The sequence below is a fragment of the Thermobia domestica genome, chromosome 3, assembly GCF_964235325.1.
Source record: "Thermobia domestica chromosome 3, izTheDome1.hap1.1, whole genome shotgun sequence".
NCBI lineage: Eukaryota > Metazoa > Arthropoda > Insecta > Zygentoma > Lepismatidae > Thermobia > Thermobia domestica.
In genome coordinates this window covers 201,047,934-201,074,294 of record NC_137456.1, presented here as the reverse complement: position 1 = coordinate 201,074,294, position 26,361 = coordinate 201,047,934, and the positions used below count along the sequence as shown (strand labels likewise).

Genomic DNA, 26,361 nt, shown 5'->3' with positions numbered 1-26,361 from the left:
CAAGTACATCAATTAGCTTTCTAGTTTTATCAGGCAGTTTAAAAAGTATTAAGTCCATTGAGCAATAAAATGGTGTTAGTGTCTCAAACTGCAGGGTGTATGAATCGCGGAGGGTCTGGCTCAGCGTCATTTGACAGTTGACAGTAAAAGCTAGTAGTTGTAAAAAAAAAAAAAAAAAAAAAAAAAAAAAAAAACGTTGGAATTCTTGTAATTAGAAGTGACGTATATCGTCGTGAAAATAAGTGAATGTTCTGAAAATTGTACTACATTTTAAAATTTTATTTCGATAAGAGCGCAACCGCTACGCAGGACCGTCAAGAAATTTGAGCTCTGCTTGGGCAACATACATTATTAAAAGGAACAGCTAAAATATGGTTCAATTTCTTTCATTCTGGAAATTTTGATGCCCGAAATGGTTGTCGCAGAGGACGATCAGGCCCGTAGTCAGGAGGGGGCTAGGATTGGCTCAGCCCGCCCTAAATTTTCTGCGGCCCCCTAACTAAAATCATAGTTCGAACTAACGGGGATGCCGCGGAAATTCTCCTTTCGTGAAAGTTTATGTCCGGCTTGTATCACAGAAGTAACATAACATCCCTGTCTGGGATAAATTTTCGCCTTCTATATTTATAGCGACAATACATAAGCATCTCCCTCTCGAACACTGACTAAAATGTTGCAAGAAATTATATTTCTAAATCTACTTTGGAGTGCTAAATTTAATTTTACTTTTATTATCCTCATTTAAAGTATTGGCCTATTTATGCGGTACCCTTCTTTGAATTGCTAACATTTTTTTGAGCGTGAAGGCATGTTAACACGCTACATGAATCTTGTAGCTGTGATAAAAAAAAATTGAAACCCTACCATATTTCCCCATGCAAACACAGTCTTGAAAGGGTCATAAAACATTTTTTTTTTCCATTTAGCAAGGAGTTGAACCATGTGAAACTTTCTGGATCGACTTTCTTGCTACCTGCTATCGCCCTCCCGCTGACATAAAGGAAAAACAATTTTCACCGCTTCCGAAACCATGGATTATTTTGGACAGGGAAAGGAAATGAGGTAAAATACACGTTTCTAGTGAGTAGGTTCACTATTTGTCCACTAGAGTGCAGTGCTGCATGAGTGGAGATACCTTTCTTGCTTTCAAGAAGTTGTAGTATGTAAACAGTAAATAGAAAGATTGGGTTGGAAGGTTTTTTTTTTATGACAGCTATAAGATTCAACTAATTTTTTTTTTTAAAAATGCTTCATGTGCAAATGACCCTCGCTGCAGGAGAAAAATAATTTATGGTTATTCTGTCGGCAAAGATGCATTTGTGTTCAGAAACAACAGACTTTTAACTTAATCTGCGGACGAAGATTTTACTACTTCCTGTCCTTTTAATTGCAAATGAAAACATCCTTCCGCTGTGAGTCATTGGCTTTCGGTCAATAGACTGAAATAGTAATGTCGTCATTTCCTCTTCGTTACCATGGTGATCGCTATGTTTTTCCTTTTTTCTAAACAAACACATGAAGCGATAGGAACACTATGAAGTATACTATTAATAGGAACACATAGTTAATAATAATTTTAGAATATTTGGAAGACAAAATAAAGTTGGCAGAAAAAGATACAGATTAAGAATATGGATCCACTATTAAGAGTGAAATCTAGTAATTGACGAAGTAACATATAAGGAACCTTTTTCTACAGTGGCCACATCTCTAAGCAATCTTATAAGATAGAAATTGCATAAGTAATGCCAGCGCCATTACCACGTAATGCACAATGAACAAAAGCAACTATACGCAGTGTGAAATCTCTTAAGGTACAGACTGATGACCTCTCGGCACGATGAAAATATAATAAATATACGATTTGTCTACAAGGAAAAATAATTTATCTACTTTACAAATAATGTAATAATACTGGTGCATTTAGATATTTTACGCCTACCATTTAAAATATGAGTGCATATACGTACAATAGCTACAAAATAAAGAAACAAACGTTCAACCTCCCTGGCCCCCAAAAAAGAACACGAAACTTGTATCCATATGCGTTCTGAGAATTTTCAATCTGGACCAATTTTTGGTCGGTTAACATGCATCGAATCTTTCCTTATACAGTATTTCCTTCTTACCTTAACAACTTATACTGACAATTGGGACAACCAACTTAATGCTTTATACACTTGTATATTATGCTTTATTTTTCCTTATGCTTTATTATGTATTTTCCTAAATTATACCTTAATATGCTGTTCATTGAATTATACTTCACTTTTACCCATTTCTATTACGTATTTGTTTTATTTTACTCCCTTTTACTTCTTAAACATTAAAAGTGTATGTGAAACTATTAATGTTTCCTACTAAAAGTTACATCAGTACATCATACTATCTCATTTTCTGCATTTTCCTTAAGTGGTGTTTCGTAGAAAAAGCATGTAGCTGCACAGTAGACTTCGCATATTTAATGACTCCAGAACAAAGAGAACAAAATAGATAACCCCATTCTACCTTCAAATGGTCAGTTGGGAATTCTGTTACTCCGAGATCGCATATACTTTTGATTTCGGTACACTGGAATAAGTTCAACCAGTTTTGCCTACACTTTAACACAAAGTGAGGGGAAAGTCCTTCTGAGCGGAAGGTGCAAAGAGAGGAAAAAATTTTCCGTTGTTAGGCGTAAAGGCAATTGGCGATTCATTTCTATTGTTTTGCGGGATTGATAACAGTCTTTGTTGACCTTTTTTCTCTTTGGCACAAAATATATTAACATATTTTTCTTTGTTGTACTCATTCACAGGGTTCTGGAGTAAAAAGTATTAAGCATTATGCCTTACGCTTTATTTCTGTACATTATGCTTTATTATGCTTATTAGTCCAGTCAAGATAATGATTGATCTTGAACAAATTGCAATAGAAATGAAACATGCGCCAAAATGATGCTGAGCACATTTTACGCAAACCTGACAAAGTCCTTAAGAATATTCAACCTGGAAGGTCATTAAATCCAATATGGCCGCCGTTGGTGGTCATTTACGGCAGACATAATAACAAACGAAGTAATTATGTGACTTTGAAACAAAATTACAGGCTCGACACCCAGATAAATGTTGTTCACCATTATATGTCCTTTCGAATGAGGCATTGAACATACCTCTAATATACAGGGTGTCTCAAAAGTCCCTGTTATTATCAGAGTTACAACAAAATGTAAAAGGGTAAACCGTCTCCAAATATGAAGTTTTCAATCTAAATTGAAGGATTTTTTTAATCGGACGAGCCCTTTGTGCTGTACACTCTTCATACGCCCAAGGTTAAATGAAAATCCAATGTTACAATTTATCGGAAGGTGGATAAATTTTGTAAGACTATGATGAATTGAGTATGTTTGAAATGAGGACTGGCCATCGACACTTTAGCATAAAAGAGAGTAACTTCATTCACTGATGTTGCGGGTCCCGGTAAGTATCAATGTTGCCTTTTGATTTAATATTGGGCGTATAAAGAGAGTATAGACCAAACGGCTCGTCAGATTTAAAAACAAAAATCCTTCATTTTAGATTGAAAACATATTTGGAGTCGATTTTTCCTCTTACATTTTGTTATAACTCTGATAAGAAGAGTGTTACCATATGTTAGGGGACTTTTGAGACACCCCATACATTATTCATTATCTGCACAAAAGTGGGCCCTTTATGTTTCTTGTAAGTGTAATTATAACTCTGTGGTTATTGTTTTCAAATGGCTAAGTAGTTGAATACTGAATTGTAATTGATGATTTTTATTTTATTTATCTCAGAAGGAATGCCAAGGAATTCAGAAAGCGAGCGAATTATGTGTAGCTGCACTGATAGCCAACCTGGAAAAACGTTCATGAAGAATACCGAAGGAAGCATGCGAATTTCAGTCAAATCAAGAAGGATATGCAATCTATAATACCGTCCAATGAAGAGACATTTGCAAGTATTCTGCGTTCAAATTCGCCCACATTTCATTTTGCTCTTAACTGGTTTGTGGTGAGCTGATAGATATGACGGTAAGTGGAATTTTTTATTTAATTCAATAATAATATGTATATTAAAAATATGATTCCTGTAGCCCCTGTAGAACAGAGATTGATCCCAAGAAGAAGTTTTAATTCTTTCGTATTTTTTAATTCAATCATTCATTTACATAATGTAGAACAGATATTCTGTGATCATATTATTTTAGGGATCTTTCTTAATTATTCATTGTTAATAAAAAGAAAATGCAATTATTTATTTTCTCGTAATTACTCGTTGAACAGTCTGTGATTGTGACCAATTAAAATTAAGGATGGGGAGGGAATACACTTTATTCATGCGGAACATTTTTTATTCGATCGTTTGCTTAGCAAGTTGTATTTTGAGGGAACGTATGCATACTCGCTCTTAAGAAGTTGTGAAAGCTCTTCTATTTATACTGGTACATATATAGGGCATTGTCTTCGTACGTCTTTTGCTGTCGAACTCAAGAGACGAACTGAGCTTTTCGCAGACTTTTTGGAAACCGTTTCGGTAGGAGTGAAAGATGGCGTTGTCGGGTAATTACCTTATAGGTACGTGTTAAAACATGAACAGGAATACAAAAGAAGAGCGACGCAGCGCCGGGTAGACATCACAGAATGCCGGGGGAGTAATAAAAACAATTTTGGTGCCGCCGTAGGTGAACATAAGACATTGTAGGCGGAGAATAAAAAAAAATGGGGTTACGGTAGGTGAACATGTTGAAACATGCTTCTATGCTGATTGGCAATAGAATAGAAATTTGGCGCCATGAATGGTGAACACGTGATTACCTTGCGAGTATGTAAATACTTTAAATAGGGTTATAGCGGGAAATATGTATAGAGACACCATGCATTCCTTTGAGAAAGAGGAACTCTGCAATGTTAACACTGGAGTATTATCTGATGCTGAAACAGAAATATACGAATCATCGTCAAATGAATAATATGATATTGATGCAATAGATCATCAGTGCTAACATTTTCACCAAAACCACCACCATCTCCAGTTGTATTATCAAGAACATCGGGATTTTGGGGTTTAGATTGTTGTTGTAATAGTCAAAAATGCACCGTGGATTTATAAAGAAGGCTATTGAAAAATTGGATTTCAACGATACATTAATATGCGACGGTTGTAGAGAAGGATCCTATCACGATTTTGCTCATGATTGTATGAATGTGCCCCAAAGTCATTGGAAACCCGTGCATGGAGAATTATAGCAAGTCCTAGTGTTGAAGATGTGTTTTTCTTGTATGCAAACATGCATATTATTGGAATATTAACAAAGGAAAAATTCTATGAAACACATGCGGAACTATTAAGTGATACAGACTATCTTCTGAAATTACCGTACATTTTCATAAGAAAAGACAGACGGAAATCGGACATTCCACATTGAAAAAATGTATTCGAATAGTGCTAGTGTTTCATGTGTGTTATGTACTGGTGAAAACATTAATGTGAATTGTGTATTAAAAACTATAAAAGCATACTTACGTACTAATAACCCAATTGAATGTATGGAGTGCAAGTTAAAACTTCTTCATGATTGTACTCATCTTCATAATACGGGAACATTTGCAGCGAAGTACTTATCTCTTGATAAAACTCTTAGTGAAGTGTTTGAACAAAAACAGTGAAATCTCATTTATATGATTTATGCGTAACACTTGTGATCCTTTAAAAAATACAGAATATGTTGGACAAATTATACCGTTTTTCATTCACTACACAAATGAAATTCCACCATTCGTATATCACTATATTATCGATATTCAAGGTTTAAAAATGTCTCATACCGAATTGATCATTCGTGAGTTTTGTTTAACTGCATGCGATGATATAGTAAATTTATACTGCTTGGTAAAATCACCAATAGATTATAATTTATTGTCACTAGGTTGTCAAAAACAAATTGATTGGTTAACATTAAATTTACACGGTTTGAAATGGAATAGAAAACTGGATATACTGTATCATTCATACGAAACCTTCTATATCAATTATTTGCAAAGTATTCAATCTTTTATTGTAAAGGTTTAGAGAAATGTCTTTGGATTAAAAAAATATTTGCATTAGATAATGTCATTAATTTAGAAGCAAAACATTGTCTTTCATTAAATGAATTATGTGGAAATACATTTAATGAATATTGTTCTTTTCAGACAGTATAATAATGCACAATAGTATTTTTGGTGGAATGTGAAAGATCAACAGCATTAACTAATGTATTATCAAGATTGTAATGGTTTTCTTTGGAATTCTAAATAAAATGCAGGAATGTAAGTTTAAAAAATATTGAAAATATTTTAAAAAGTGTATATATGATAAAAAGTTGTAAATGATAAAAATATAAAAAATGTATGTATAACAAAAAAATAAAAAATTAAAAAAAATATTGCTTTTTCTTTTTTAAAAAAGTTTCCATGTTTATAAACGATATCATTCTTTTTCAAGTTTTCATGTTAAACATTTTTAAACACTTTTGGAATGAATGAGTACGAATAATATGATGCAAAAAGAATAAAACAAAATATCGGCACAACACAGAATTAACGTGTTGATATTGATGGGTATTTGGAAAATATATTTTAGTATTTTTGATAAAAAGCTTTTTATTTCCTTGGGAATATCCATAGCAAGAGTATCAAAGTAATATCCATCAGATGTATTGAGATTAATCACAAGTGCAGCATGAGGTTCTACCGTTACAGGAAGTCGGTCAAAGGGGTAAATCCCAGTAACGCACGAGTCAATTTTTCAGCTAGTAACACTTTTAACAGCTCGTCACTATACATGAAGTAGTTACTATAGTAACTACCACTGTTTTTTACATGTAACACATAATCATACACTTTCACATAATCACTACACAGTAATGCTTCATGAACACTGCACCTATATTCTCCGAAACAATGCTTATTATGTGCACACCTATGAACGTGAAAACTTAATGAAGTATACTTTAGACAGTTCATTTCTTCTAAATTTGTAAAATTTCTTTGAAGAATTTCTTGAAAAAATACTTTTTAGTTATTCTGTATGTGTATATGCTAGTAGTATTTGAACAATATGTTTGAAGTATTTCCTTAAGATGTGAATATTCTACATCACCTCCTTGCAAGGAAATGCCATATATATTCTCACCTAGGTACTTGTTTGTAGTTATGATCCGCTCAGCTAACTTATTTAAAGGAAATGGCGGTTTAAAAAGCCAGTTTTGAAGAAAGGGAACGTCAGGATTTACAATGGCTAGCCCCTTTACAATAAACTCATCGCTCTTCTTATGAAAAGCTAAGAAGTGTACAACATGCATAATTATAGTCAACTGAATAAATTAGAAGGTGTTATCGGTATAAATATTTCTATCTTTGGATCATCGTGCTGACAAACGTGCGTTTCAGCGATGAGAGTATGTTTTACTTGAATTGCAAAATCACCAGGTATAACTGCCGATAGTGATGTAACACAAATCCTCATGTATTTCGTGAAGTCAACACGCAACCCCACAGCTATTGAATGTCTGGGCAGGTATCTTCGGTAATCACATAATCGGGCTCCAGCTCATCGATGGAAATTTAACAGGTAAGAAGTAACTGGCTACAAGACTTGATTGTACCGTTGATTGTGGAGAAAGTGGGAGAGAATCCGCAAGAATTTGAAGAGATTCCGCCTGTTTTTCAGCATGACGGCTGTCCTACCCAGTTTTACTGCCTTATATGTGTCTATTTAGACGATGTCTTTCAGAGTAGATGGATTGGTGGTCGCTGCACCATTGAATGGCCAACATGTTCTCCAGCGTGTTCCACCCGGCATTTTTCTCTGCGGTTATTTGAAGACTGTGGAGTCCCGAACATAGAACAACAGCATTGCAGAGTTGCGCCAAAGTATAGTTAATGCTTGTCATTCCATACCGGTAATGACTTATCTGTGTTCCGTGTTCGACAGTTCATCCAACTTTTGCATTACTGCCAGAATATGGGCGGTCCACACTTCGAGTATCTCCTGCATTAATGTGGTATGTCTCAAACGGTATAATGTTTCTCTCTGCTTACTGCTTTGCAATGTTTCTTCTACCGTACTTTATGGTTGGCCGCCATGTTGGATACGGACAGGCTAGCGACATAACAGTTTCCAGAACTGCTCTATATACGTGATTTCCTTTCAAACGAGGTTGAAATGTTGTAGTTATCCTCTTAACCCTCTTAGGCCCCTCATGGGGAATTTTTATCAGCATAATGTTGTCTTTTATGTCCCTTGAAGGTTTGTATTTGCCTTTTTTCAGGATTCTTCAGTGTTATATATAAATAGGATTTAATGAACTATACCGACAAACTGTAAGAGGTGATTTCTCACATCAAAATAACAGAAAATATGGACCTATATGGACCTATGGCTAAAAGTGCATAGTTTCAGAGCTAGGGCTGTCCAAAATGGCGAAAAATCTAAATTTCAATAGGCCCTATTCCGAATTCCAGAAACTGTGGACGGTGGTTCTTATCAATGTATAGGAAGCCATGCATTCATTATCCAAAAGCGCATATTTCATCAATTGTCAATAGATGTAGAGGATATTCCCTACAGAGTGTATTTCTCAGATATGCCCTCAATAAGTTTTTAGATATACCCTCATTTCATGAAGAGTCCATAGCTGGCAAGAAGTAAACCTCGACAAAAATGGACACCCAATGCTTCAGAGAGACGTCATAAATGTTAGGAACCGGCAGCTCCGTGTTTCTTTATGTTCGGAATAACGTGTGATGATATGTATTTCGTCACGGTATACTTCACGTTTTCTTCACATATAAGCGTGAAAGAAAACATCGCAGCATGCATTTTCTCGAGTACGAGAGACCGTCCTGCTGACGAACCTTAACATTTCAGACATCGCGACCCTTAACATTTCCGTATTCACAGCTATCAATGCTGAACGTTTGCCTACTTTGGACAAAACATAAAGTCAGAGCATATCTCAAAATTCGGTTGATGGCATGTCTGGGAATTTCATCCTGCAGAGAATACTCTGTTCACCCACTGAACATTAATGAAATATGCATTTTGAGTTGCGTATGCGTGACTTCCTTTACGCTGATAAGGACCACCATCCACAGTCTCTCGAATTCGAAATAGAGCCTCTTTGAAACTTGGCTTATTCGCGATTTTGGACAGCCCTAGCTCTGAAACTATGCACTCTTCACCATAGGTCCATATGAACATTGTCTGTTATTTTGATGTGAGGAATCAGAGGAATCACCTCTTACAGTCTGTCGGTAAAGTTCATTAGCACCCTATATATATATATATATATATATATATATATATATATCTGAAGAGAGAGAGAGGAGAGGGTGCAAATGTGGAAACGTAACGTATGTTGACTGCAGAGAGCTTTACCCTAGCGGCTATTGCCATAAACAATCACCCTCGTCCCCATTCGTCACGGCACAACGCTATGAAGCTGTCGGCTAGTGTAGTTAATCGTGGTGCATCGATTGTTGTTTACACATTTTCGTGAAGTTTTGGAGGTAAGTGTGTAGTATTATTAAGTCTAAAGTATCATAGATGTAGTGTAATACGTGTCAGAGTATTGTGAAAGGGGGTTATTGGGAAGGTATTGGTGGCTTTGAATCAATCACAAGCAAACGTGTTTTTAACTTAACTCGTACAATCCAATTTGACTACAGTGCTGGTAACTTGGAAACATGTGGATGAGGGAAATGTGGAAACGTTTCCACATTTCCCTCACCCTAAAAAACATTGCATTGTTTTATTATTAGTAAATAATTTATTGAAGGTAACACACACATGTATCATAAAAGTATATGTTAGAGACGTTTTATTCATGACCTCACTGAGAGGTACGGCAGAGGGGTAAGGCTTAGGGATAAAGCAAAGTGGAAACTGACAAAGAGGCAGAAAAAAGGCAAATAATTGTTTCCAAGATTTTTATTACAGGGTCCCAGCGTACCGAGTAAATCTTCAGAGGATCCCAGCGTACCGCGCACTTCTTCAGAGGATCCCAACGTTCCAAGCACGTCTTCAAAAGTTTGTGTGTCACCATAAGAATCATGAAAATACCCCCTTTGAAGAGGAAGACTTCGAATAGAGGTCGTAAGACAAGTTCTCGCGCTGTTTTCACATCGTCTCCGTACAAACAACAGCTCGAAAAATCCCTATCTGAGTATTGATGGAGTCACTCTGAATGTGCCGGTGCGGAAACAGGCATTTATATTTGTGATTTCTGCAAATAAGTCTTACCTATATAACATTTTTGTCTGCTGACAACAAAACTTTGAATCGAAATTTGTTTACTTTGTAACTTTTAGCTTCTCAACTTTGTAGTAATTTAAAATATTTTGTTGTCTTTGTTTCATCTACAGATTAAAATCATACTATTATCCAACTACTTTATGTGTTTACACATTGATTTAGTGTAATTATAGGGTGTTTCCACATTACTCTCAGTTTTTTTTTTAAAAAAAATCGAAATATGCTAGTACATGTGCTAAATATTTTTTTGATTTTTTACGTAGATGTTTTTGAACTTGCGAATTATGGTCCCATATTTCTAACATTATAAGGCATTTTGAGGCAATTTTCCAGGTTAAATTAACGATTCACTGATTTTTTATAAATTAAATACAAACTGGGTTTCCACATTTGCGTGTTTCTAGTTGCTCATGTCCCATGAAAGGCAATAGAATCATGTATTTATTCATATGATCATATCTTACAATCCATCTTAGTGAACACAAAGCACATTAAAAATCCCCGCTTTATGGTAACTCAATTTTCCCACCAATATTCAAACTACAGCCAAATATAAAATATTGCTTTCTACCATACATTGATGACAATTTTCTTCCTATAAAAGTGGACAAGCAGGACCAACCTAATTTAAAGAACTATATACTCAAATCATACTGAACTTGTACTATATACATTTTGGCAATTCTCAAATTCAAAACATGTTCCAGTATTCCTCCTTCCAAATTTTAATAGAAGAGCATCAATGTACCCACGTCCTAAGAAAGAGCATTGATCCCTCTATTCATCTATATATTATTATAAAAGCTTTCAAAGAGGATATAATATGTTAAAACTCCAAAGTTTGAATTTTTGACAGTTTCTTACCCATTAAAGAGAACAAGGAGGTCCATCCAAATTTGAAGGAACATTTACTAAATTTTGTTTTTTGTCAATACTCAAAAATTAGGGACAGGTCAACATACCCCACCCAAATTTTAAGAAGCGAGCATTTAATGTAACCGTCCCATATAAAATCATAGAATATATATTAGGTCAATAACTAACTACGTTGTGAACACATGGTAATTTGAAAAAATTAGCAAGTTTCAATCCTCAATAGAAAATAAACCAGGTCACCCAAAATTTTCAGTTTATATTTTAGTCTTCAAGAACATTAACCAGATATTATATTTTTGACTTTTCCTAAATTGAAGCGATGGGCCAACTCACCTCTCCCAAATTCTGAGAAAGAAAGAACAATGTAACTATGTCGTATGAAATAGACCGTTCTACGCAATCATATAAGCACATAACGTGTTAAAAGCTCATCAAAGAATATAAATTAGGTCAGTAACTGAGCACGTGGTGAACACACGGTAATTTGAATATTTTGACAAATATTTACTTATAAAAGGAGATTAGTAGTATCACCAAATTTTCAGAAATACATATTCAAATCCTAGAGAATATTTACCAACTTCTAGTTTTTGACAATTCTTAAATTGAAGGGGTGGCCTACGTACCCTTACCGAATTTTGAATATAATTTGTCAATGCATCCATGTCTTATGGAAAGGAATGGACATGTGTAATAATGAATATAGACCCCTAACCATATAAGGTAATAAAGTCTCATAAAAAAGGATAAATTATCTCAAAACGCTTCGCATAAATGTATCTTATAAGTGGAATTGACCGTAGTACTAGAAATAACAAAATGCATAATATTCCAAGAGAAAGCTTGACTCAATTATTTGAATCGACAATAAAAGAATGTAAGAGAATATTGAGGGGCTTATATGGTATGAAAGCCTTCCATTGTTCAGGTGTTCAGTTTATTAAAAGAACGTCGATATCTATAACAGATGGTATTAGTTAGCTTACGAAGAATCATCACGCTGAAACTACGACGCAGTTTAGATTACTTGCTTAGGTTTGATAGGCTTTCCCCGCTAAATGATTCTTAGAAATGGAGCCTTAGAGAATAGTAAACATTACGAATAATTCTAACAAAGTTATAAAAACAAAGCATAATGTGAAAGTTTAATTTGAAATCAATAATCGATCTCTAAAATTAAATAATGATCAATGGACTGAATTTACTAGAAACTTTATAACAACTGATCAGTAGTAATAAAGGCGTTTATATTATAAAGATCCAAATCTATAAGGTGAGACTTGAGGTTTGGCGCCAGTATGGAGCCACTTCATGAGTCCCACAGATATTTTGTATACAGCTTTGTTTTTGTACGATATGTCACTTTAGACATGACCATACTTAGGTATGGTTATCTGCTTTGGTTTGGTTACCTGGTCCAAAAGTGGCAATATTGCGGTACTTACGTACACTAAAGAAAGCAAAGGGCTAAAAAAAAGTTTGAAATACGTATATGTGTCTGACCGGAAGGGTGGCCGCGGTGGCTTAATGGTATAGAGTTCACCTCTAACGCACAGGATCCTTTGTTCCATCCCAGTTCGCGCGCAAACTGAGCTTTCTGCTGAGCAAATACTGTACGTCGTGGTCCTCCAATTTACACTCAATTTCTTCATTGCACCATTTCATTCATTTCACATCATGACAGCCTTCTTTAGCTTAGTCTGCACAAATATGAGAACTAAAACTTAAATATTTCATTGGATTTAATTTCTGATCGGAGTTTCCAGTAACGTCGTTGGATTGCTAACTTTAAGTACAACAGCAAAATATGATTAATTGTTGTAAATAACGTTACTATTAGATACCATTTAAAGCTATTAAGACGCTAATAATGTTATTTAGTGTGTTTTTCTTTCAAATACTACGGTGAATACGAAAAGAGAGAGTCATTTTAAATTAATTATATTTAGTTACTATCCATACTTGCTTACAACCCAACACTGAATCCGAACCGCATGAGATTCAATTAAGTATTAAATAGATCTCTATATCACCAAAAACCATATATCGTAGATAAATGAAGCAAGACTAAAATCTTCAAGATAGATTTGAAATTTTTTTATAATTAAACATTTAAGCTACTATTACTTAATGTTTGCAATAAATGATTGTTTCAAGAAAGGTGTAACAAAATAAACTGTTTAAATAATATCACATTCATCTCATACTCACAGTGGTAAGTTTTTCACATAAGTGATTGTTATAAAACCCAGTGGTATCCTCACTAAAAGGAGAACGTAATCATTAATAATTCACTATGTCGTTATGATCAATACTCCCAAGTAATTAATCTATATTGTGTATAATAACTCGAGAAGTATTATGTGAGCTATTAATTATCTATTTATTGTTCATATTAAAGTTTTGATGGTTTTGGAGGTGGGAAAGAGCTAAACACCTCAAACAGGGTTTCGAACTAACAAACTTTATTGACCATATTTCCTCCTCTGTCTTCATCTTACAGCATGTAACGGGAATCTAGCTGAAAATTATTGTAGATGGTACGACGAAGTGTAGGTTTGAATGTGACTACTGAAATTATAATAACGACACTTTTAAATGCTATCGCCATATGAGGACAAGAAGCTGTTATAACAAAATCTATACGTGTATCATGAAACAATATGATAGACTTTGAAAATAATGTCAACGACTCTCTGTGGGTCGTACGTTTTATTGTCAACCATCTCTACTTTTCCTTACAAGTGCAGAGTCGCTTGTTGAATAGATAGGGAATGTTGAGCTTTTCGTTTGGAAATATTTGTTACAAACTGTTCAGATTGAGAGAAAGGTCCCCTATGAGCCCTTCAGTACGTGAGGTCGAATATAATCGCCAGAAGTTGCAAGCCTATGGGATGATCCTCTCAACAGCCTCACTTAGATTGTTCCCTTCTTTCGTCTCAGCTTACGATTGATCAAAGGATACACTCGTAAGAAAACCTCTAGAAACTCTACTGTCTTTGATTGTCAGGTTCCTGGTTGGAACTGTGGTTATTGAAGGTCGCAAAGGAGAATGAGTTTCTTTAATCGGATGGCGGTGTGCCTCATATGTATATAAGCTGTTATTGCAGCAAAATCGTTACAGTAAATACCTTTCGTGACCTTACACCTATAATTAGACAGCGCTACTTTCCAGACTCAAACCTCAGCTGGGACGATATAATAGAAGAAGGAAGGTCATACTTCCACCCTTGGTCACTGAAGACGATATTTAATAACATTAGTTTTATTTAAATTTATACGTGTGATTACAGACAGGTAATTCGTACATTGATGTTCAGTCAAAAACTAAATAGTCTAGGCTCTGTCCATAAGAGCTGTAGAAAAGTCGGGGATGACAGCAGATCTCTTCAGAACCTGTTAGAGGGTGATCAATTAATGAAAAAATCGAAGGTAACACTTCCGCAACCGGGGCCTTCATTGTGAAATTCAATATTCAAAATGGCGCCCGCGCGCAACTACCAAATTATATTTGAACTAAAATATCTTCTCACAGAAACAAGTTAGAAACTTCGTTTTTGTACCAAATTAAAGATAATTGATAGTAGAAGTAAGAAAATTGGGTATATTGTTTACAGATTGCCGCCATATTTAAAAATAACGGTTATTTGGGCCAAAAATTAGTTTTTCTCGTTCATCTTTTTTCATTTCATGACAAAACTATAAAGTTATTAAAAATATGAAAACGCAGCCCAAACTAATTAAAGGAGCATAATCTTAGCTTTCTATCGTTACCAATATCTTTAGTAGATCTTAAAAAATGACGGAGCTATTTAAATTTAAGTAGCACAGGGTGTAGCGTTTTTTGGACTGTTTAATAAATTACCGGAAAAAACTACGCGCAAAACTTTCAAAGCTATTTGTGTATCATTGTAATAACGCATTCTATGTTATATTCAAACAAGAATGTGAGCTCCTCCGTGGCTAAGCGGTTAGCGTACGCACCTTTGGCGTGAGAGACCCGGGTTTGATTCCCGGCGGGAGCTCATGTGGTTCGGATTCCACGTTAATCAGTAGGTCCACGTCTCATATAGCCTCGCTGCTGAAAGGGACGCTAAACTAAAATCAACAGAACTCAAACAAGAATGTGTTGTTACGGAAGAAAAAAAAAAGAGAACGTAGTGAAACTGAGGAGCTGGATCAACATTCAATAAAATCTCAATCTGAGCCAATGGCAAAGAAAATGGGAGTAGATATTCCAGCTCGATAATCATCATCTTCAAACAAGAAAGCAAGAAATGTTTTATATGTAGTATGTGGGAAAGAGAAACACAACGGAATTAAACAAAAGTACAGAATATATGAATCAAATCGTGCAACTACATATTTATCCGCAACCATGTTCGTTAAACATGACGAATTTACGAGAACTTGTGATTTGGAGGATAAATTACCAGTTTTCGGTGCAGATCTCTAGTATCATAAGGCCTGTCTTGAGCACTATCTTCTGAAGTTCAATAAATATTCTCAGAAATCAGATAGCACAACTACCGAGTCTAAGAAAACTAATAAAAGTGCAGTGTTTAATAAAGTGGCGCCAATTATCGAGAAACTATTAAATGAGGGTGTGTATTATTAACATTGTCGGAAATTCGAGACTTCATTAATGGAAACAGTGAACTGACTTTTAATAACAACGAAGTTAAACTTTGGAGAAAAAGTAAGGTTTTCGAAGCCTTCGAGAAGAAATAAACCAATTCTAGGTTTCAACTCGTTATTTAGTGCTGAAGAAGTAGCTGACAAACAGAGATCGATTAACATACTTACGAGTGCAGCGAAAGAAGTATGAACACACATTTCGGTATTGAAGGAGAATTTGGGGACAGTCAGCAACTTCGTAAGTCCTGGCCACCAACTAAAATTCCTCAACCTCTTTTGGATTTCCTAGCAGAAGTGCTATAAGTGGTCAAGCTGAACATCTGGGACGCATGTGAAGATCTACATTTCACTGACGAAGACAGTGAAAATGATCTTGAAGAATTTTCCGACCAACAAAATCTAAATTTTCAGAATCTATTGAAATCAATCTTCCAGACTTTATTCTATAATATATATCGTAGTAGGAAAGCAACCCCCATGCATTTTATGGTGGCACATTCAATTCATGAGAAATGCAAAACCAGACGACTGATCTCAACTATAAATAGATTAGGTGTGTCAGTTGGCTATAAAAATATTATGCAAGCACGAAGCAACCTTGCACAATATACACTAAAGACCTGTTCCTCCACCTTGTCTTTTTCAAGCCACTTTCAGGGTGATAGTTTCACGGTAGGAGCTATCGACAATTTCGACCGTAAAGAGACTACTCTGTCAGGAATCCTTGATAGCCACGATACAATCATGGTGCTTTACCGGGAAGTGCCAACAAAAGTTCCATCGAAACCGAATTTGTCGAAGTCGGTATCAGCAAGACCTCCAGTCATCTTCGATCTTTGCTTCCATCTCAGCAATTGAAGAAATAAGAAAGGAAGGTACAACCTATATCGATTCAAAACACGCTGACAATTTTTCCCGAACTGTATGATTTGGACATCGATAATTTGCGTCAGAAGGAATTTACTCAAGACATAATGCATGCTGCATACGAGCTCGAAACTAAAGAGGTGAGGTGAGGTGATTTTAGTTTAGCGTCCCGTTCAGCAGCGAGGCTATATGAGACGTGGACCTACTGATTAACGTGGAATCCAAACCACATGAGCTCCCGCCGGGAATCGAACCCGGGCCTCCCACGCCAAAGGCGTGTACGCTAACCGCTTAGCCACGAGGGAGCTCTCGAAACTAAAGAATCCACTCTAATACAGGGTACTATGAATGCGATAATAACGGATTCAGATGTTTCCAAGAAACAAGTTTGCTTTCTTCCAGTTCTGCCGTATCCAGTAACGGAATGTAATAGTATATACACAGCAATGAAAAAAATTTCCAGAGCTGGAACAATAGTGTATTCACTCAAACCAATCTTCAATGCCTGTAGTATATGACAAAGGGGTGTATCACATTGCTGCCGAAATTCAACTTAGGAGCAATGAATTTTCAATCATTGTCCTCATGCTAGGATCATTCCAAATGACCTTCTTGTCTGTACAGGAAAGTACATTTCTGATAGTGGTTAGGAGTTTCTTTTCATAGAAAATTTTTGGGTCCAAAGTAACGGAGAGTATTCTAAAGGGAACTATCTACGTTAGGGCAGTGAGAGGTATGTTTATGATTGTAGATGTGTTTATGCTAAAGGGAAGGCTTTCCTGGAAGAAGAATTTGAATATTATACGTCTGTCATCCAGCAGTTCGTTGACACTATGACAATTATGAAAGAAAGACAAGCTTAACGTGCTCTTATCAGTTCTTGGAGTTGGTCATTAATTCAGATAAAATATTGAAGCTTTGCAGAACTTTTCAGAGAAACTCAGCTCAATCTCAGAGGAGTGCCACTGCCTTGAACAGTTTTTACATGTTTTACTTCTGCTGAAAAGCCTTATAAGAGCTGATCGGAAAGGATACTGCCCCTGCATCTGTATATTGTACAGCAGTTGCTAGCGGTATTCATGGCATTCAATCGAATCAATTTCCTGTGGTGCGCGTCCCTCTATCTTGAACAAATTAGAAATTTGGAGATTTAACACCCGGAAATAAATGCTCAGTTCATTAATGGTAACTTCGTAGTCAGAAGAACAAACAATGTATTTAGCGCAATTGGTGCTCATATGATACTTGAACAGATTATAAATAGATCTAAGAAATCATCGGAAGGAATTATGGGTCAGACGCTCAGAAAGAATTATATTACGGAGTGGGAACTGTCGTACCACGAAGTTCTATCGACATACCAAATCTTCAGTCAGATTCTTGGTGTATCACAAACAGACCATGAGTTCCTTGGTAATGTACTTAATGAAGTTCGTAACTTTGTTAACAGAACGGTAAAATTTTATGGAGCGCAGGGAAATCCCGTACAAAGTTCACAGTCCTGTAAAGTTGTACCATTTGATGTCGCATGAAGTTGTACCAGATTCTAATGCAGAAGAAACCCTGAATTACCTGACACGTAGCCATGAAGCTTATGTGGCATTCCGAAACGAGCAATTTTTGTACAATACAACTCCGTTGTCGAAGACCATTCACAGACGAAAACTTCCACTGTTAGCAAATACAGTAGTCTACTTAGTCTACTTTTCAAAATTTGTTGGGACCGTCTGAGTATGTTTTCGAAGGACATTCATCAATGAATACAGCAATTATTGCTGATATTCTGAACCATGTAAAGTAACACTTTCGATAATTAGAATTCTGGCTGCGTACGCCATCTTGAAAAGCGCTACCTTGCGTCTTATATTATCTTGAATTTGTATCCGTAGCTGACATTAAGGAACGAAGGAAAAGAAAGAAAAAAAAACATTGGGTCGCCGTTATTCCTTCTTACACTATAATTTATAGACCAGTAAACACAACGCTACTTACTCCAGATTCTTGTACACTACTTGCGTTGTCAATGCTAAGGAAAAGACGAGGAAAAGAAAGAAAAAAAAATCATTTAGGATAACGCCATATATCTTGCAACTCTGTTTATTTAACTTTCCTTGTAATAAACGCATAACAAAAGACTCTCATTGACATTTATGATCGTGGATAGCTAGATTCAGGAAAAAAAAATCTTTATATTCCGTTAAGTGCCTCAAACCTTTTAACGCCAACACCACTCAAAGGTAAATAACAATATGAATTAAGCCACACTGTACTAACAGTAAGAGAGTTGTTTACATTTCTAGACAATAGCACAAAATCCTTGGTAGGCTACTTCACCAAAGGAAATCTATTATTTACATTATCACTCGTGAACATCTCATTGCAAAGAGAGAGAGAGACCTACGGTTGCGTCGATTAACCTTCCCCCTTTTAGCACATAACTTCTCCACTTCACCCGCATCCAACCGCTAAGAGGGCATTTCCCTCGACATTTACTATTAGCAGCGGCGGTAATAACATTAAGCTCTGTAGCACATTATGGGGAACACAAAACCAGCCAGTGAAATTAGACTCGACTTCTGACACTCCCGCATTGAAGTACGAGTGGTATCGTACACCCACCGTCTTAACGTGCCTCACTGATCTAGTGAGCAACATCACAATCAAACGTAACAGAACAACTCGAGAATGCAAACTTGGGGTGCGGCGACTTAATGCTTAGATTGTAGATTATATAGATATACATATGTATATAGTTATTAATAAACAATACGGAATGCCCGCTGCTAGACAGACATAAACTAGCCATCGCTAATCAATCTTTAATTTATCAAATAGAATGCCTGAGAGAATAGACAATACGGAATACCTGTTGCTAACATACATGTGCTAGATGGCAGCTAGTAATATATTATACATCTAGACAACTCTAAGAGATGATCTTATTCAGAGCAAGAGAGAAACGGCTTTGATATCAGACTACCCCGCTGGCGTATGATTCAACTTACTGGATAGAGACTCACTCTCGTTTACTCGGACATATTACGGACAAAACTCATTTCGGACAATATTATGGACATTGTAAACTGACTCGGATAATATATATATATGTATACACCAAGAAAACTGAGAATAATTGAACGTATATTACTGTTTGTTCATAAGTAATCTGTAGTAAGATAATGAACACACGAAGACATTGATATGACGTTAGATATATTTAAAACAATTTGGACAACTATAAATGGTGGACAATTTCTTCCGCAACTTCCCGGATGATACCAGTTTCTTCACAAGACGGAATAAAAAGAAATAGACATATTTACCTAGTAGACAGTTACCAAAGCTCACCCGACCGTGGTTTCACTTTACGAATAGGGACACTGTGGAAACACTGTGAAACAGCACTCCAGGGTGGCGACCGGTCCTGATGACTCCTCCAACATCTCACCATGTGTACAGCCATAACCTCGGCGTGGATTGATCACACGACGACCCCTCCTGGGTTAATAGCAAAAGCATACGTTCCGCTACTATCTCCACCAGGTAGACAAACAATCACTGCAAAGCTGCTGCAATGTTCATCCTCACAACAGCACCCACAGTTAGACACATTAAATTCCAGAGAGGCAGGCTGAGCTGACAACAAGTAATATAGGACGAAGTCCCTTGCCAAGAAAATGTAGTAAGGGTGGACGGAAATTCACCACGTCAAGAGAAGGAGGCCATACATCAATCGAGTTCAGTCCCGGAGACAGCACAAAAGGGATTCCTGAACTTCAGCTTTCATCACATTAACAGTTAGGAAATATCCAACCAATCTCAGCCATGCTTCAAAACGCACAGGTCGAATATTTGAGTAAGTTCTCTTGTGATTCTTGTTTATACCCGCTAGCCTAGCATACCGTTCGACTAAAACAGCTTCTTTAAATATTTATATTAAATAACAGCCACTCACTGCATAGCTCACTGTAAATTAATATCCACAAAATGGACAATCGTGCTTCTCACCACACCACGGCCATGTTCGCAGTTCGTAGTACAAAGAAAAAGGTGAACCAGAGGGGGCTCTCCGCAGCCCTCTCACTTCCGGATTGGTCATTCCATACTACGCATCAAAGCGTAGAATGGAAATAACAGATTTTATAACAAAAACAAATATAACTAAAGGAGAATAAAAATTATATAAACGAGCATTTATATATGCAGATTCATAATAATCCTTCCGTTTTACATAAAACACAAAATTTTAAATTATTTCAAACGATCCGAGCTACTCTCAAAAGCCGCTCAACGCAAACCATAGACATACAAAGGAAAGTAGCATACTACATCTACACGCACTAGTCCAATTGTCAACCATCTTGAATCCTTCATGAAAGTCGAGAATTGAGAAAATATAATAAGAAATAATATTAGCTAAGAGCTGATTGAACATTTTCGCAAATATTCTCTTTGAGAAAATGTAACGCTCAAAGAGGAACGTTACAACCAACTTCGTAAAACTCAAGTGAAAGGTTTACAAACATTTGCTGATCTGTTTGATGTATTCTTCAGGAGCTGCAGCAATGTTTAAACACGCACCCGCAGGGATTTTTATGTGACTATCTAATCGCTTCGGTCAAAAATGTGGAAAGACAGCAAAGGGTAATCACCTTTCCTATACTACTAGCTAATCTGTCATGTACACATTCCTACCGGTGCAAGTGGAGAGATTTTGGGCTTTCTCGGAAAACAAAATTGAAATTCAAGATGTCTTAAAGGAATACCTCAGCACAAATGCAACGTTTATCCCCGTCTTTGAAATGTATCTGAGTGAATTACTGCTTGAAAATGGTGCAACTCCTGCTATATCTGTCACTGCCTCGTCAATTGTTCAAAACTTACATGAGTGTTTCATGTTAGGTATCAGTAATTTTACATTATGCTCTGAAAAGAAATATGTAAATATTCTTAAAAGCACAGCTAAAGTCATATATTTGTAAAAATTTTGAAACTGTAGAAAACCTTAATTAAATATTACTAGCTCTCACAAGTACACATGATATTACCATCAAATCAAAGTAAATTCTCATGACATCAAAGTCTGCAAAATAAAACAATATAATAATTACATTAGCTACATATTATATGAACTAACAGGTTAATAATAATAATTGACAAATGCAATAACTTTATTATTTCACTCCCTACGATACAGCAACCTATTACCTTTAATTTATCGATAAAATGAATGGACTACTTTAATTTGGTGAAAAGTAATAGCTTTGAAAGTTTTACGCGTCGTGAGTTTTTTCCGGTAATTTATTAAATAGTCCATAAAACGCTACACCCTGCGCCACTTAAATTTAAATAGCTCCGTCATTTTTAAAGATGTACTAAAGATATTGGTAACGATAGAAAGCTAAGATTATGCTCCTTTAATTAGTTTGGGCTGCGTTTTCATATTTTGAATAACTTTATAGTTTTTGTCATGAAATGGAAAAAGATAAACGAGAAAAACTAATTTTTGGCCCAAATAACCGTTATTTTTAAATATGGCGGCAATCTGTAAACAATATACCCAATTTTCTTACTTCTACTAACAATTATCTTTAATTTGGTACAAAAACGAAGTTTCTAACTTGTTTCTGTGAGAAAAGATATTTTAGTTCAAATATAATTTGGTAGTTGCGCGCGGGCGCCATTTTGAATATTGAATTTCACAATGAAGGCCCCGGTTGCGGAAGTGTTACCTTCGATTTTTTTTCATTAATTGATCACCCTCTAACAGGTTCTGAAGAGATCTGCTGTCATCCCCGACTTTTCTACAGCTCTTATGGACAGAGCCTGGATTAAAAGTAGTTGAACTCCTGGCTGCTGTAATTCCATTAGTTCGGGTCCAGCACAAATGAAACACAATTTACATGCAACTTTTCAAGCAGTTGGTAAGCCTGTAGAATACTGAATCAGGCCTTTGCTGTGCAGTAGATGAACCATAAAATTTGTTCTACTTAAGAATGATCTCTTTGTTTCAAGCGTGTTGTACAATGAGTACCATATATCACAAACATTATAATGTGTTTTGTATAAAATTTATTATTTCACTACACACTGCATACGAAAAGAAAGAAAAATACACTGAAAGAAATAAGTTGAATTAACTAATTCTTTGTTTCGTTTTATGGTCCTACACTAAATTTCTATCATTCTTATTATTCCAATATACATATATATATATATACTTCTCTACAGGAGATGCTCTTGGTTATCACAATATCACACTGAGTATGGATTGAAATTGACCTCGAAGCATGTTAAAAGAAATTGTACCTGCCAGAACTCGAACCCGGAAATTAAGCTTGCAAATCACATTTTGAACTTTTTTATTTATTTATTTATTCTTATTATTATTAAGTGATTACGTTACATATTTCAAAATATAACATTAAGTTACATATTTTTTTTTTAATTTGTAGTAACAGAGTAAATGTAGCGTAGAGAAAAGTAACTGTAACTTTATACTTAGGTATGTCAATTATAAGGTGTGTTCATACAAGAGGTAGTTGTGGATGGCTAGTGTGAAAGGACACTGATATTCCCAAGTTATGTAAATCAGTACTAATTAATATTCAAAATTTTAAATTAATGACGGTAGAGCAAATAGTAGGAATTGTAATTTCCAAATACATATTCATATTTAATAATTTAACAATTATACTGATAGAACTCTGATAGAGTTTAATTTTGACTAATCTCGTTAAGCTGAACAAAATTAAATGAACTTAATTTTAGTCTCAGGGTCTTTTCATGTGGTTTCACTTCTTGCAAAGGAATGCCGAACATAAGCCATACACAAGCTATCAGAAAAGATAAGGACAAAATTATAAACTGCAAATACCTCTGCGCGACCTGCTGCCTGAAAAGCAAGGAACATGTTCAACTTATGTATCACATACCTTGTTATTTTCTCAGTGTAAACAAATGTGCAATTCAAATCCGTTTTGATAAAATTTTATTGAAGCATCAAGCAAAACTTTACAGATTCACTTTATAGAACAGACACGCTGAATATACAGTCTCAAAATAATTTTAAAATATGGTTTAAATTTTGATTTTCGTTACCGGAATCTTTAATAAATAATTAGTTTGTCCACAAAATTATAATCCTGAATTTCATCTTACTCCCTCGAAGGTCTTGGTCTTTCCAAAGGAGGCTACCACGATCCTATCCATTGCAGAACTTGCATCTTCCAATTGTCAATCTAACTCTTAAAATATTCTTTAATAAACTCCAATTGGATTTATACTCTAACTAATAAATAGGAGGGTTGATAGCGGTTCTGTTAACTATAGTTAACGGATTGGCTTCGATAATTATTAGTAATCGTCTTTGTGAATGAAACACCACATACTCTAACTGTACTGAACTAAATATAAAGTAAATTGATATTTTGGCGAATCAACAAGTTCATTTATTATCTGCCAAACATTAAATCTTAATATCAAGCTACTATATTCCGAAAGCATAGTTTTGGAATTACTGCTAAAGTTTCAACTTAATTATAAGTTATTAAAACATACTTCATAACATTCTTCGTAGAAATATTCACAACTGAGAACTGATATTATCTTCTTCTAAAGATTATCTTTAATATTTTTTTTAATTATGTGCTGAGAACTTTTAAATTCTCTTGTCACTATATTCGTATAATATTGGAAGCCCAGTAATGTTACATTTACGTTTCTTCGGTTTACTATCTAATACTGAACCAGTTGTATTCTATACGTCATAAGCGAACTAAACTGTCCATATATCCTATTGTGTGTTAAAATTTTTAACTGCTCGAATATTTTTAAAACATAGAGTTTCTCCCCAGTATTAAAATCAATTCACATAACGACAATTGTTGAGATATTTCTTCTTGCAACATGAAATCAAATAGCACTACAAGAATTAACAAACACACTTGAAACTAAACGAAGGCTTCATTTTTTTAGATCTACTCCTTTAAATTAACTGTAGACTACCACACGAAACGAGGTTGTATCTCCTCGAATTCACTGTCCACCAACTTACCTTTGCCCCCTGCTGTATATTTACAAACATCCACAAATTATGAAAAGGATGAGCTTGCATCGAGCTACTTATCATTTTTATGACAGACTGAAGAGACGAAAGGGGTTATCATCACTGGCGACAGGATGTCTAAAAACACAACTATAAACCTATTTTCACTTATACTGGCTCTAATTTACATTGTCCTATTAATCAAGATTGACAACACAGAAGAGCAAACTTCAGGCTTTTTGCTTACATCTGATATATTATATATGCATTTTCCTTACATTTACAGGTTATTAATTTTGTTGTTAATTTGGCTTGTAACTCAAAAAACAACTGTTAGCAGAACGACTGCTCCTACCATATGTCCCTGTCAGTCATTGAGCTCTGACGCCCCAAATTCAAAACTAAACTACCTGATACATTCTCTTGCATAGAGCCTGTAAATGAACGTTTAGATGTATAATACTTCTAATTCATAGAAATATAATTGATTATTGTATGAATACAAATGATATATTATACAAACATCATGTAAAAAAAATACACACAATCTGACATACACATTAAATAATAAGTAACACAATCTTTTGTACTGTCTGCTACGAAAGAGAGTACACGAGGATGATCATTATTTTAGTTACAACTAATAGTGTCTACTACTCAGTGCAAGAAGAAGCAAACAGATATTGATCGAAATAAACTTTGTAGTTTTGTAATAAAAATGAAACATAACTTGCATAGGTGAGACTGAACATTATGAAAATTTCAATTTTCAGGTAAACATAATAATGACTATCACTGAATCTTTCACTAGCTACGGAAGTGAAAGAAGCTCAAAGGAATAGTCCTTATTAAATCGTTCGAACCGAACGAAAGAGGGAAAACCAAAATTCTAGGTTAGAAGGCGGCTGGCGGAGATCTTAGACGCGTATCTCGTAGATAGTGCTAAAAACGACCAAGTAAATATTATTTCACACCTTTTATTTCTTGTTTTTTCACAGCAAGCTACGAAAAATTCGAGACCTACGAATACAAAAATTCTCGTCGTCTCGATCTCGCCGAAAACGACATGTAAACTATCGTTTCATATCATTGCTCGACTTTGATTTTCTTTATACCCCTCTCTATCATAGGACAAGTAAACTGAAATTTCATGATTCTTCATTTGTGGATAGATACACTGCTATCAACAACTTGTGTTGTTGTCTTCGGCGTGTTCTGAAACTTCTTTTATATACGGAAATGCGTCTTCTGTGTATAGGAAAATTTCGCTGTATTAAAAGGCGACAATAGAAAACTTAGGACAATCAATAGCTTCAACGATATTTGAAATGGATTCACAATGACAATAATGAAATTAATAAAAATTTAACATATATGAATTTGTCACCAAATTCAATCATCCCTTTCATTATACAAAAAAATATACAAAATATATTTGCCAAAAAAATCTTATGTAAGATAAAAAATAATTTTAAGATAAAAAGTAATATGTATATTAAATTATTCAAAAAAATTTAATATTGTTATGCAAATCTAGCAAATAATCTTATAATAAACATTCAGAAATATGCCTGATATATAGCTCAAATAATTTGCAGAGTTTTTTTTCTTCGTCGTAGAAATTTATAACAATGT

At 35.1% G+C, this 26,361-nt stretch overlaps 1 protein-coding gene across 1 annotated transcript in view; it reads right to left on the bottom strand.

The window, feature by feature from the left end:
- Nucleotides 1–16,639, bottom strand: part of LOC145682081 (gamma-aminobutyric acid receptor subunit alpha-6-like) — a 285,876-nt gene extending 269,237 nt beyond the window's left edge. The window contains exon 1 of the mRNA XM_081753678.1: nucleotides 16,569–16,639. Coding sequence (XP_081609804.1) covers nucleotides 16,569–16,639 — 71 coding nt within the window. The remainder of the gene's footprint in view (nucleotides 1–16,568) is intronic.
- Nucleotides 16,640–26,361: the final 9,722 nt, after the last annotated feature.